At 37.8% G+C, this 15,137-nt stretch overlaps 1 protein-coding gene across 1 annotated transcript in view; it reads right to left on the minus strand.

The window, feature by feature from the left end:
* Nucleotides 1–15,137, minus strand: part of syn2b (synapsin IIb) — a gene marked incomplete at both ends in the record, with an annotated part of 150,121 nt that overhangs the window by 28,585 nt on the left and 106,399 nt on the right. The window contains 2 exons of the mRNA XM_081357887.1: nt 3,876–4,018; nt 14,999–15,061. Of these exons, the coding sequence (XP_081214013.1) occupies nt 3,876–4,018; nt 14,999–15,061 (206 nt within the window). The remainder of the gene's footprint in view (nt 1–3,875; nt 4,019–14,998; nt 15,062–15,137) is intronic.

The raw sequence follows: 15,137 nt of genomic DNA on the forward strand, positions 1-15,137 counted from the left end.
GTTTTGATGAAACCAAACCTGCCCAGTCAACACACCCTAAAAGCATCTGTAGTTGCCAACCATATGGAGATCATACTGTGCAAAATGGTAAACAAATGGTACATCCATGATTGAAAAGCTACAAAAACATGTAGATCAAATGATTGTCACATGTGGTTGCAGGAAGACAGAACAATATGAAGGTATCTTTTCAACACAAAGGTTTAATGATCAAAAATACAGGACAGCAGAACAGGCAGCAACACACACTTTTACAACGGAGATCGGACAGAGACTGACTGAACAGACGGAACTTAAATGCAAACACAGATGACACTGATTAATGAAACACAGTTGATACAGATAACGACGATTGACTTAAGACAGGTGATACAGCTGAACTGATAATGACAGCGAAGATGACACGTGACGTGATGACAACCGTCTACTACAGTATCGCATCAGGCAGTGCATTGTAGTCTCCCTGAGGAAAAATTAGATTCCTTCATTGCTATAGGAGAGGAAGAATTTACTAAACTTGTTAAATCATCTAAATCGACAACATGTATTTTAGACCCTATACCGACTAAGCTACTGAAAGAGATGCTCCCAGAGGTCATAGATCCTCTTCTTAATATCATTAATTCATCTTTGTCATTAGGATACGTACCAAAAACTTTAAAGCTGGCTATGATTAAACCGCTGGTTAAACTTGATCCTACAGAATTAGTCAATTACAGTCCGATCTCGAATCTACCCTTTCTGTCAAAGATATTAGAAAAAGCAGTATCTTCACAACTGTGTTCCTTTTTAGAAAGAAATGATATCTGCGAAGATTTCCAGTCAGGATTTAGACTGTACCATAGCACCGAAACAGCTCTCATTAGAGTCACAAATGATTTGCTCTTATCATCCGATCGTGGTTGTATCTCTCTATTAGTGTTACTCGATCTTAATGCTGCATTTGACACTATCGACCACAACATTCTTTTAAATAGACTCGAAAATGATATTGGCATTAGTGGAATTGCATGGTTTTAATCATACTTATCTGACCGTTATCAGTTTGTAGCAGTGAATGAAGAGATGTCTCATCGATCACAAGTTCAGTATGGCGTACCACAAGGCTCAGTACTAGGACCGCTGCTTTTCACTCTGTACATGCTACACACACACACACACACACACACACACACACACACACACACACACACACACACACACACACACACACACACACACACACACACACACACACACACACACACACACACACACACACACACACACACACACACTCTGTACATGCTACCATTAGGAGATATCATTAGGAAACATGGCATTAGCTTTCACTGTTATGCCGATGATACTCAGCTGTATATTTCTTCACACCCAGACTAAACTTAACAACTCACAAAATTAACGGAATGCATAGCTGATATAATAAACTGGATGACTAGTAATTTCCCACTATTAAATTCTGAAAAAAACAGAGTTTCTAATTATTGGACAAAAAACTTCCTCACGTAATAACCTAGAATACTGTCTAACACTTGATGGCTGCTCTGTTAAGTCTTCGTCGTCGGTTAGGAACCTGGGTGTGCTCTTTGATACCAATCTTTCATTTGAAAGTCACGTGTCTAGTATCTGTAAAACTGCATTCTTCCATCTTAAAAATATATCTAAATTACGCCATATGCTCTCATTGACAAATGCGGAACAATTAGTCCATGCGTTCATGACCTCAAGGCTAGATTATTGTAATGCTCTACTGGGTGGTTGCCCTGCACGCTTAATAAACAAACTACAGCTAGTTCAAAACGCAGCAGCTCGAGTTCTTACCCGAACCAGGAAGTATGACCATATTAGCCCAGTTCTGTCAACACTGCACTGGCTCCCTATTAAACATCGCATCAATTTTAAAATATTGCTGATTACTTACAAAGCACTGAATGGTTTAGCTCCGCAGTACTTGAGCGAGCTCTTATCGCATTATAGCCCTTCACGTCTATTGCGATCTCAAAACTCTGGCCAGTTGATAATACCTAGAATATCAAAATCGACTGCTGGCGGTAGATCCTTTTCCTATTTAGCACCAAAACTTTGGAACAGCCTTCCTACCATTGTCCGGGAAGCAGACACACTCTGTCAGTTCAAAGCTAGATTAAAGACACATCTCTTTGACCTAGCATTCACATAACACATTATAGACTTTTATAATCCAATGTTAGGCTGCATAGATTAGGTCAGCCGGAACCGGGAACACTTCCCATAAATCCTGATGTACTCGTTACATCATAAGAAGGGTGGCGTCTACGCTAATATTAGTCTCTCTGTTTATCCGAGGTTTACCGCAGTCCGCCGGATCCAGGCCGTATCCAGATCTGATGAAGGACCTGCGCCTGGACGCAACGACAGCACAGTCCTGAAGTGTCACTAGTCTCTCCCCTGTGAAGGCCTCCTTCCCTTTACCTCAGTACAGAAAAAATGTTGTCGGGATAATTCCAGTTCTCTTGGCTACGCAAATTATACATTTTTAAGGCCAGACAAGTAGTTTATTGAGGGTTGATTTGTAAAGAAGAACTACACGCCTGTGCACATATATATTCAAACGCGCATACCTTTGGACTGAACAAGTAATGCGCATGTGTGCATGTTTTCGCCGGTTTGCGTTTTTGAAGTTTGCGCAGAGATAGCGGATAATCGTTTGTACCTTGGAACCTATTCAAGTGAGTGCGCTCTCGAGACACCAGGCACTGTTTTGTGCGGATGAGCGGCCGAAGCGTGTTAAGGATTTTCCTGTTGTGTTAGCGGCCCCTAAGTTAATAACTAATGATCTTCACAACGGAAGTGAATCAATCAATCATAACTAACTTTAGCTGGACAATAACTTTATCCTAGTTATTGTTTTTCTCTATCATTTCCTATTATCACAGTATATCTGTTTTGAAACAATCCGTATTGTTTAAAAGCGCTATATAAATGAAGGCGACTTGACTTGACTTGACAAGTCCAAATGAAAACAAACTAAACCAAACACCACTGTGACAATGATAAGCACACCCTGATGGAAAATTATTATTTTTTTTCTTTCTTTTTTGGTCTCGACAAGCTTGCCTATTCGAATTGTAATTTTTTCTCATGGGGTCTTAAGGTATTTTCAACATTTACAGGAGTTAGTCTGTGATTTTATTGCCATCCGAATCCAGAATGTCAGTGTTTTTCTCCCACCAACCGGGTGAAAATCCCCGGCCGAATCACCTACTGTTTTTTGACAAACACAACATTAAAAATACAAACCAACCAGCTTTATTTTTACCTCATGTATATAAGAGGCTGCATTAACTTGGTTCTGCTAATTTACATATTTTTAATAATTACATCCTTTTGAGATAAAATGCAAGACAGAAAACCATTTTGAATATAGCATATGCACATCTAGCTTCCTATTTTTAAAAATGAGATTTAATTCAACAATAAATAGAACATTATGTTCCTATTCCATGTGACTGATCATGTGAGCAGCGAGTTCGCGGGTTCATAAGATCACAAAACTCGCTCCTCCACCGTCAATAAATCTCCATCCAAATGCATGAGTTTTAGCACTTACAGATGTAAACTTTTATTACTGAAATGCTGGAAAGTATTTACAAGAATAATATTTCATCACCGCTCCACCTCAGTGAACAAAAAGGAGGAAGAAAAAAAAGCACGTAAATATTTGAAATGGGCTGTTATTGTGACAGCGATATATATGATCCAATTTTGAATTTATTTTTTACAGACGTCCACATGAGAAACAATATCTGTCTGAATAGGGCTAATGATGGTCTAACAGGTCAAACTGGCCTTGAGCATCAGTTCAACTGAACAGAAGAATGTGATCGTGGACTTACATGTAGGCTTTGTAATCCGAGCCGATCTTCTGGACCCTGATGTCATATTTCGCGTGGATGAAAGGCTCAGTGGTTGTGTATGTTTGAGTGATGGCCACGACACTCGCGATGTCCTGGAAGTCACTGTGATTGTCAATTTTCACCTGCCAGGGTTAAAATGTTATTAATGTCAATTCAAGCCCAGTCACATTTATTTATAAAGCGCTTTTTACAATACAGATTGTTTCAAAGCAGCTTTACAGAGATAACAGGAAAATAATGCAACAGAGTTTGTTTCCAGAAGAAAACAGCGTCAAAGTCCAGCTTAAGTAAGTTTAGTGATGGTTCATTTTTGTTGTAAAATAGTTATTAAATTTAGTTCATTTATATATACAGCCACTCTGGAGAAAACAGTGATGTCATCGTCCAGCTCAGTTCAGTTCTCATATAATGGTGTCAATGCAGGAGATCAATGATATTGTTGAATATTAAATTAAATGTTAAATTTAATGTCCCCAGCTAAGCAAGCCAAAAGCCAATGGTGGAAAAAGGCGACAGTGGCAATGAGCAGTAGTATTAAGATTCAGCATGTGTCAAAAATGATTGATGGCCCTATAATTAATGATGATTGATGGGTTGACCTTTTGACCTTGCCCCTCATCTTGCCCTTGCGATGACCTTGCCCTGACCTTGCCCCTAGCGGTGACCTTGTTTGTAATTGAATAATAGGATAATTGAATAATAGGATAATTGGATAATATGGCTATGACCTCGTGAGTATAAGGGATCCATTGTTTAATATTTGAACTTTGATATAATGGAAGTTATGAGGGTTATAGATATCAGGATGTGTGGCACATGCAAGCATCAGCATCGAGCTCCCTCCCTCCCAGAATGCACTGGGGTTGCTGGGCACTGTGGAAGTGATAAAAAAGAGGTTTGCTAATAATGATGTATATTTCACACTAGCTAAAGTTGAAAAAACATTCTGTTCTTTTAAAAGAAAAAAGATGAAATGATAATAAAATAAAATACATAATATAAAATAAATATCTTCCTAAAAATCTACTGAACCAATTATTTTAGATTTAGATAAACAAAAGTGTATTCAGTGATCAGGATGAGACATTGCTAATGTTTTGTTAGAGCTAAAATTATTTCAAAGTATAATCTTAAAAGATTAAATTATAACTTTTAAAAATAAAAGATTGCTTAAATTTAATTCAATGAATTAATAAAAACAAATATTCTACATCGATGGTATGTGGAAAAACTTGACTTGAACTTAAAGTATATTTAAGTAAGTAAGATATATATAAAATAAAAGATTTTTTAAATTAAATTCAATGAATTATTAGAAGCCTTAATAAAAACAAATATTCTACATCGATGGTCTGTGGAAAAATATGAACACATGTTCAATAATTCCTTAAGTTGTATCTGTGAGAAAATGACCACATAGGCCTATCTTCAGAGAGAGAGAGAGAGAGAGAGAGAGAGAGAGAGAGAGAGAGAGAGAGAGAGAGAGAGCAACAATGAAAACATGTAGAAACTGTGAAGCCTCAGGCTGTCCCCATTGATAGGCTGCTTATGTCTTCAGAGAAATAAGTTCCTTGACAATCATTAATGACAGCTTCAGGATACAGGGTGACAGACCAGATGAGCCTCATGTCACAGCGTATGTAATGTTAGTCTGCTAACACCTTTCCAGAGCCAAAGTTTTGTTCGTACTAAATTTATTTCAAAGCATAATCGTAAAAGTTTAAATATGATCTTTTAAAATGAAAGATTGTTTAAATTAAATCTTTAAAGTTTGAATACATTCGTATCTTCTATTTATCTTTTAGAAGTTTACTGTAATGATTTTGTTTAACCTGACCTAAAGTATAATTGTTATTTAACAATGTCTGTTCAAAAACTTTAGATTGTTGAACATTTCCCTCACACAATGACAGCATTAAAGATGGTCAACGGCTCATGTCATGTTGAAGCATTGATTGTCATTACAAAAAGTACTTTTCAATGAGCCGTTGACCATCTTTAATGCTGTCATTGTGTGAGGAACTGTTTGGAGTTTTGCAACACCTTTTTCTTAAAAACATTGCATCAGTCATATCATATATCACATTTTCATATTTTTTTACTTTATACTTGCTAGGAAATAAAAATAAATAAATAAAAAAAAAAGCCTCTGAGGAGGCCCAACTCATTGACTTTGGTCTCTCAACAAGAGGTTGAGGAGACCATACTTCACTCCAGAGCTCCCTCCACGAAGAAACTGTATGTATTAAGTGATGGGTTTTCACTTCATATTGCGGATCTCGGACAGTGGGGCCCAGTTTACTGCCCGACTGGTACAGTGCTGGAGTTACTGCGGGTTTGTTTTTCCGCAGGGTTATCCCCTTCCACACTGAAGGTGTACGTGGCAGCCTTAGTGCCTACCATGTCCCTTTTGGTGGTATTTCCCTGGGGGGGACCTTTGGTCGTTTCCTCGTGGTGCTTTTAGACCAGGACAGGAGTATGGCGGCTTAGAAGCCTTATTATATGAAGATATCCCTGTAGGATGTGGTATGCGGCAGGCTGGTCCTCTCCGCTCACATTCGTAAGCTTTTATAACTTCCCCAGGTTCTCTTGTGCTCTTGTCTTAGTTGTGCAGTATTCACACAGACAGGCTCTGGTTCATATGGCGTTTTGGTATTCTCCTTCCCAAAGCGTCATCGACGCATCGCGAGTTCCCTCGAAAGGGAACTAAATTTTTACATTTTCAAAAATAAATAAATAAATCATGTAATATTGTAAGGGGGGGTACAGTTGTAAGACCCAGGACCAGATATGATGAAAGAAGACCAGGAGTCGTGAAGTTCAATCAAATAAGTAAAAATTTAGTTTGCAGTTAAATTGGTAGAGCCAGCGTCAAAGTCTCACGAGGAGGTCGCAAGCTAACTCTACCTTACACAAAATCTCACACCAATTATACCTTTACCAAGGACATACATGACGTCATCGTTGACTTCTGATTGGCTAAGAGAACATAAAGTCTAAATATGAATACATTTTTAATAGATAAGCGGGTATATCATCATTAATCAAAACAGTTGTTGCCCAATTCCAAGATTTAAGTCCAGGGTGACCTTCCAGGGTCCGAGGAAGGCGTCTTCGTGTCTATATGTCGTATATCACAGTGTTAAGAACCTGTAGAGAATATCAAACACACACACACACACAGCACCAACGAACAACAGTTCTTTTCAAGGCTGAAGAAGGCCTGAGCCCATTATCAGAAGAGCAGTCCACCATAACAAACTGATAAAACATTTCACTCCTCAGAAAGCAGGAACGATAATATCCCCCTTTACTCCTTAGAAAAATGCACATGAGGATGTAAACTTAATTAAAAATCAGGTAAGTTTATGTATTAGAAATTGACCCTTGAACTTACAGTATACAAGTCAACCAAGAAAGATATATATATATATATAGATGCAGATGTATGAAGGTATACGCAACACATGAGTCCTTCCCGCCACTCTCTGTATCTCAGGAGAATTATTATCAAAAGGGCTTTGCCTGCAGACACAAAGCAAGGGATACATTGGAATGCACCTAAAAGAAACTGGTTAAACACTCACAGAAATCATATGGGTATATACAGTATATATATGATTCATTCAATGAATATAGAAATGATTATGATAACATGCATATACTTGTTTATTGAATTGTTAATAAGAATAATAAAGTAATCATTCAAAAGGATATATGTAAATTTAAATTGAAGAGGCAAGGGATTCTGACCCCAACCCTTCAATATCATTTCTAAGCTGTTTTGCACACACACACACACACACACACACACACACACACACACACACACACACACACACACACACACACACACACACACACACACACACACACACACACACACACACACACGGTTCTATAAAATGAACTAATCTCTATTTTTAAATTAAATTATAATAAATAAAATATATAATCAATGAATAATAACAAATATGTTACTGAAATGTATTTAAAAAAAAAATGTAACATAGTTTTAGCTAAATGAATATATATATATATATAAACACCTTACATTTCCAGAGAGGTGAAGTGGTTGTTTATGCAATGATAAAAAACAATCCAAAAAGCAAATAGTTTCAGTTGTCATAAACAAAAAAGCCTCAGATCCTTCAGGGATAAACTACAGTGTGAACGAGGCTTCAGACGCTCACAGAGACGAGAGGAGTTACAGGCCAGATGAGCCTCGGGGACACGATGTCAGCATGTAAAGTTAGTCTGCGTTTCCAGAGTTTTATTCATACTAAATTCATTTAAAAGCATAATCTTAAAAGTTTAAATTAGATCTTTTCAAATTAAAAGACTTGTTTAAATCAAATCTTTAAAGTTTTATTAAAATCGTATCGTTTATTTATCTTCTTAGAAGACTTCTGTATGATATAAATGATTTTGCTTAAATTTAACCTAAAGTATTATTTTTTCTAAACAGCGTCTGTTCAGAAAATGTTTAAAAAATAAATTTGTGTTTAGGCGTCTTAGATCTTATTTATACAAACATATTTCAAACAGTATTTTTGTCCATGAAACATGTTGTCAAAGTTTGTCACAATGTTTGCTGTTGTGGTTGTTCTGTTTTTAAGAAATCCGAGGGCTCTACATTGCTCTTATTTAGATGAAGTTTATCATTTAGAAAATCAGCACACATTTTCAGAGACGCGATGTGCCTCTGTGGTCCAGCATAAGTAAAGGTTGAACACACATTTAAAAGCATTTCTTCATATTGGCTGTGTTCTGACACAATGCCATTAATTGGTACTTTTACTTTTAAAAAATGTATTTTTATTTCCTAGCAAGTATAAAGTAAAAAAAATGTGATATATGAGATGTCTGATGCAATGTTTTTAAGAAATAGGTGTTGCAAAACTCCAAACAGTTCCTCACACAATGACAGCATTAAAGATGGTCAACGGCTCATTGAAAAGTACTTTTTGTAATGACAATCAATGGTTCAACATGTTGACATGAGCCGTTGACCATCTTTAATGCTGTCATTGTGTGAGGAACTGTCTGGAGTTTTGCAACACCTATTTCTTAAAAACATTGCATCAGACATATCATATATCATATTTTTTTTTACTTTATACTTGCTAGGAAATAAAAATACATTTTATAAAATTAAAAGTACCAATTAATGGCATTGTGTCAGAACACAGAACACAATATGAAGAAATGCTTTTAAATTTGTGTACAAACTTTAAAGCAAGATTATCCTTTGAAAAAGTGTAATACAAAGCGTATAGAATAGAGTATTTGATTTCGGTGGGGAACGCTGGAACCTAGTGTCATTTAGCTTCATCTTTTGGTTTTTAAGGGAAATTAAATATTCCACTGACACCAGAAGACGCGCTTCTGAAGACCTCTCATGTGTAGAATCACTCGGTTGAAAAATGCCGTTTTGTGATTTACACAACTAAAGTTAAGAACTAACTTGTAGGATCTTTAACAAAAAAAGCCTTCGAAATCAAGGAGGTCAGAGGTCATGCCTCCTGCTATAGTATCATCAGCTCTCCCCTGTTCAACAGACACACAGCCTGTCGCATCAACAAATGCTAACATTTTAAAATTCAACATATATTTTGAGTAGATAACTGATAATATATCCTCAGTAAAGCGTTTCACCCTGTGTGTTTCCACACTGATTAAGGATAGTTCGGGAGATACAAGTAAAAAATGATCTTATACGTGTATTAGAATATTCACTCAAGACAACCTTTACTTATGCTGGACCACAGAGGCACATCGCGTCTCTGAAAATGTGTGCTGATTTTCTAAATGATAAACTTCATCTAAATAAGAGCAATGTAGAGCCCTCGGATTTCTTAAAACAGAACAACCACAACAACAAACATTGTGACAAACTTTGACAACGTTTCATGTTGCATGGACAAAAATACTGTTTGAAATATGTTTGTATAAAGATCTAAGACGCCTAAACACAGTTTTTGCTTTAAAATTTCTCAGACGCTGTTTAGAAAAAAATAATACTTTAGGTTAAATTTAAGCAAAATCATTTATATCATACAGAAGTCTTCTAAGAAGATAAACAGATGATACGATTTTAATAAAACTTTAAAGATTTGATTTAAACAAGTCTTTTAATTTGAAAAGATCTAATTTAAACTTTTAAGATTATGCTTTTAAATGAATTTAGTATGAATAAAACTCCGGAAACGCAGACTAACTTTACATGCTGACATCGTGTCCCCGAGGCTCATCTGGCCTGTAACTCCTCTCGTCTCTGTGAGCGTCTGAAGCCTCGTTCACACTGTAGTTTATAACACCAGAGGCCAGTCTCGAGAGACTGGTACCCTTTGTAGATTTCTGACAGAGTGAAGAATCTGCCGAATACATCTCCATGGGTCCTGCAGATAATAGAGAGAGGCTACAGAATCCAGTTTCATTCTCCTCCACCTCATTACAACGGTGTGCTACTCACGTTAGTACATCCCGAGCAGGCTCTGGTAATGGAGCAAGAAGTAGAGTCTCTATTAGCGAAGGGAGCTACTCACCCGACAGAGTATCAGGGTTTTACAGACGCTACTTTATTGTTCCGAAAAAGGGATGGGGGGGTTGCGTCCCATTTTAGATCTTTGTCTGTTGAATTGTGCAGTCATGAAACTCAAGTTCTGGATGCTCACACTCAAACAGATCGTGACCCAAATCAGATCTGAGGACTGGTTTGTCACGATAGATTTAAAAGACGCTTACTTCCATGTCTCCATCCTCCCTCAACACAGGAAGTTCTTGAGGTTTCCTTTTGGGGTAAAGCACCATTATCGGGTGCTTCCATTCGGTCTAGCTCTATCACCCTGCACGTTCACGAAGTGCGTAGATGCAGCTCTGGCCTCGCTCAGGCTGCAGTGCATACGCATTCTGAACTACATCGATGACTGGCTGATTCCGGCGGACAGTTAGCGGCCCGGCATCGAGATGTCGTCCTCGCTCACATACGAAATTGGGGTTGGGACTCAATGCCAAGAAGAGTGTGCTTTCTCCACTACAGATAACCACTTTCCTTGGTGTGGTATGGGATTCAGTCACGATGCGAGCCACACTATCGCCCGTTCGTGTAGCTGCTATCCTCACAGCCACAAAAGAGTTGAAGCTAGGCCAGTCACGCACTGTGAAACTGTTCAAGAAACTGTTGGGCCTCATGGCAGCAGGTCCATTGAGATACCCTTTGGCCTACTGTAAATGAGACCCTTGTAGTGGTGGCTCAGAACCAGAGGGTTCTCCCCGAGGGGAAACCCACTTCGTACAATCAAGATCACGCGGTGGTGTCTCCGCACCTTTGTTATATGGAGGAAATACTGGTTCCTATCCCAGGGTCCGGTGTTGGGAGCTCTTTGCCATCGAGTTGCTATCTTGACAGATGCTTCCCTCACCGGCTGGGGAACAGTAATGGAAGGCCGCTCAGCCCAGGGCCGGTGGAGGAGTCATAATCTTTCTTGGCACATAAACTGCCTGGAGATGATGGTAGTCTTCAATGCGTTGAGACATTTCCTCCCAGACCTGAGGGACCATCATGTGCTTGGTGGTCTCTTACGTAAATTGGCAGGGGGTCTGCATTCTCGTCCACTATGCAAACTGGCGCACCAGATTCTCTTGTGGTCCCTAGGGAAGCTGCTCTCCCTGAAAGCAGTTTATTTCCGGGGCATCAGAATGTAGGAGCAGACACCCTATTGAGGCAGGGGCTGAGGCCCGGGGATTGGAGGCTCCACTCCGAGGTGGTGGAGCACATTTGGGGGGTTTATGGCCAGGCACAAGTGGATTTCTTCGCGTCTCAGGATACGACGCACGGTCCACTTTGGTTCTCCCTCACACACGCAGCTCCCTTGGGGCTGGACGTTGTGGTATTGACATGGCCGAGGCTACGTCTGTACGTCTTTCCCCGATTACTCTGCTCCCAGGAGTTCTGGAGAAGGTCCGCCGGGATGGAATAATTCTACTACTAGTAGAACCGTACTGGCTGAGCTGACTGGTTCTCAGACCTGGTGTCTCTCCTCGACGGCTCTCCCTTGGAGATTCCAGTCAGGAGGTACCTTCGGACTCAAGTGGAAGAGATTTGAAACTTGTGGGTTTGGCCTCTGAGGGGGCCCAACTCATTGACTTTGGTCTCTCAACTGAGGTTGTGGAGACCATACTTCACTCCAGAGCTCCCTCCACGAGGAAACTGTATGTATTAAGTGATGGGTTTTCACTTCATATTGCGGATCTCGGACAGTGGGGCCCAGTTTACTGCCCGACTGGTACAGTGCTGGAGTTACTGCGGGTTTGTTTTTCCACAGGGTTATCCCCTTCCACACTGAAGGTGTATGTTGCGGCCTTAGTGTCTACCATGTCCCTTTTGGTGGTATTTGGCTAGGGTTACAGTTGTAACCTGCAAATGTTTTCTGTGATGGTCGTGTTTAGGTGTATTGGATAGCAAATGCAGTTACAGTACAAAAATCATTATGGCTATGGAAAGCCCCCACCATGAAAATTGAAACCCCTCATGGCCAAAAAGGCTGATTGAATATTTTCATATAAATGAGATTTAAGATGACCAAGTACAGTTTTTCTTAAAAATGTTCAACAATCTAAAGTTTTTGAACAGACATTGTTAAATAACAATTATACTTTATGTCACCGTTAAACAAAATCATTACAGTAAACTTCTAAAAGACCAAAACTTTGGCTCTGGAAAGGTGTTAGCAGACTAACATTACATACGCTGTGACATGAGGCTCATCTGGTCTGTCACCCTGTATCCTGAAGCTGTCATTAATGATTGTCAAGGAACTTATTTCTCTGAAGACATAAGCAGCCTATCAATGGGGACAGCCTGAGGCTTCACAGTTTCTACATGTTTTCATTGTTGCTCTCTCTCTCTCTCTCTCTCTCTCTCTCTCTCTCTCTCTCTCTCTCTCTCTCTCTCTCGCTCTCTCTCTCTCTCTCTCTCTCTCTCTCTGAAGATAGGCCTATGTGGTCATTTTCTCACAGATACAACTTTAAGAACTATTGAACATTTGTGACTTGTTACACTTCAAATTTCGAATTATTTTGCATACCCCTGATAAATAAAAAATATTCTTTAAGTTCAAGTCATGTTTTTCCAGAGACCATCGATGTAGAATATTTGTTTTTATTAAGACTTCTAATAACTCATTTAATTTAATTTAAAACATCTTTTATTTTATATATATATATATCTTACTTACTTAACTATACTGGTAACACTTTATAATAACTGCACGCTATTAATAATTAGTTAAGCGTTAGTAAACAGTTAATTCATCATATTTAAAGCATTAATAGACATTAATAAGCAGTTTATAAATACAGCTACATGTTTTATTCTTGATTTACAAGCATATCTATAATGTGTTTAATAATTGTATTTTTATACTTTATTAATGATCAATTTATCATTTCTAAATAGAATATTGCATTAAACCGGTTATTTAGGAGTTGTCAGTGGTTCATAAGATCACTTAGAAAGTGTAAGTAAATGATTAAGAAACTATTTAAATACATCTTATTATTCAGTAATAAGTCTTGATGCTTTATTAACATGTATTTCTACTGTAATTCAGGGTTAATTCAGGTAGTTATAAAGCATTTAGTTGTGGTCAGTTCACTATTTGTGTGAGCTCATCTAAAGTGAGGACTAGTTATGCCTTGTAAAACATTTATAAAGGAGATTTAAAGGCTCAGTTATCTTTAAAAAAATAAAAAAATAAATAAACAAACACAACACAGTGACAGAACAGAAATATTACTATGTATGAATGTACATTTAAATAGTTTATTAATCATTTACTTACACTTTCTAAGTGATCTTATGAACCACTGAAAACACCTAAATTGGTTTGTAAATAATGCAATACTTTATTTAAAATGAAATTAGTGTGTAATGTTGTTGTTAGAGTATAAATAATATCTGTAAAATTATAACGTATAACACAGACGCGCAGCGCAAAAACACTACGTGAACCAACTAGAGGCCCAGAGAGAAGGAAATGAATAGTGGAATAAAGTCGTTATTTTTGTTTGTTTTTGCGCACAAAAAGTATTCTCGTCGCTTGATATACTTAAGATTGAGCCACTGGAGTTACTTGGACTATATTAACGATCTCTTTAATAACTTTTCTGGGCCAGCAAGTTATAGTGTCCATAAGCCTATGGAGGAGTGAGACAACTCTCAGATTTCATCAAAAATATCTTAATTTGTGTTCCGAAGATGAACGAAGGTCTTACGGGGTTGGAACAACATTAGGGTGAGTAATTACTGACAGAATTTTAATTTTTGGGTGAACTAACCCTTTAATCTTATCAGATTATACTTTGAAATAATTTTAGCACTAACAAAACATTAGCAATGTCTCATCCTGATCACTGAATACACTTTTGTTTATCTAAATCTAAAATAATTGGTTCAGTAGATTTTTAGGAAGATATTTATTTTATATTGTATATTTTATTTTATTATCATTTCATCTTTTTTCTTTTAAAAGAACAGAATGTTTTTTCAACTTTAGCTAGTGTGAAATATACATCATTATTAGCAAACCTCTTTTTTATCACTTCCACAGTGCCCAGCAACCCCAGTGCATTCTGGGAGGGAGGGAGCTCGATGCTGATGCTTGCATGTGCCACACATCCTGATATCTATAACCCTCATAACTTCCATTATATCAAAGTTCAAATATTAAACAATGGATCCCTTATACTCACGAGGTCATAGACATATTATCCAATTATCCTATTATTCAATTACACACAAGGTCACCGCTAGGGCAAGGTCAGGTCAAGGGCAGGGCAAGGTCAAAAGGTCAACCCATAAATCATCATTAATTATAAGGCCATCAATCATTTTTGACACATGCTGAATCTTAATACTACTATGAGCTGAAAGATGAAACGGTATTACAATAGAGACATTAACGGAAGCCGTCTTAGACACGGTCTCACAGTCCATCGCTAAGGTAAAGGTGAAGTGTGTATGTCTGTGAAATAAGATAATAAATTAATTCAAAATATTAATATAAACTATAATATTGTAAATAAAATAAGACTGGTACCTTCCCCATCCCAGAATGGGCATGTCCGATCTTCACCACCACAGGGAATGTTGGCATTGAGATCTGAAACACAGGTTCATTGTTTTCATTATTTACTTTCATTAAAGCTTTATCTATATTTGCTTTATTTACTGAGATC

This window comes from Scardinius erythrophthalmus (assembly GCF_964197995.2).
Source record: "Scardinius erythrophthalmus genome assembly, chromosome: 25".
Classification (NCBI taxonomy): domain Eukaryota; kingdom Metazoa; phylum Chordata; class Actinopteri; order Cypriniformes; family Leuciscidae; genus Scardinius; species Scardinius erythrophthalmus.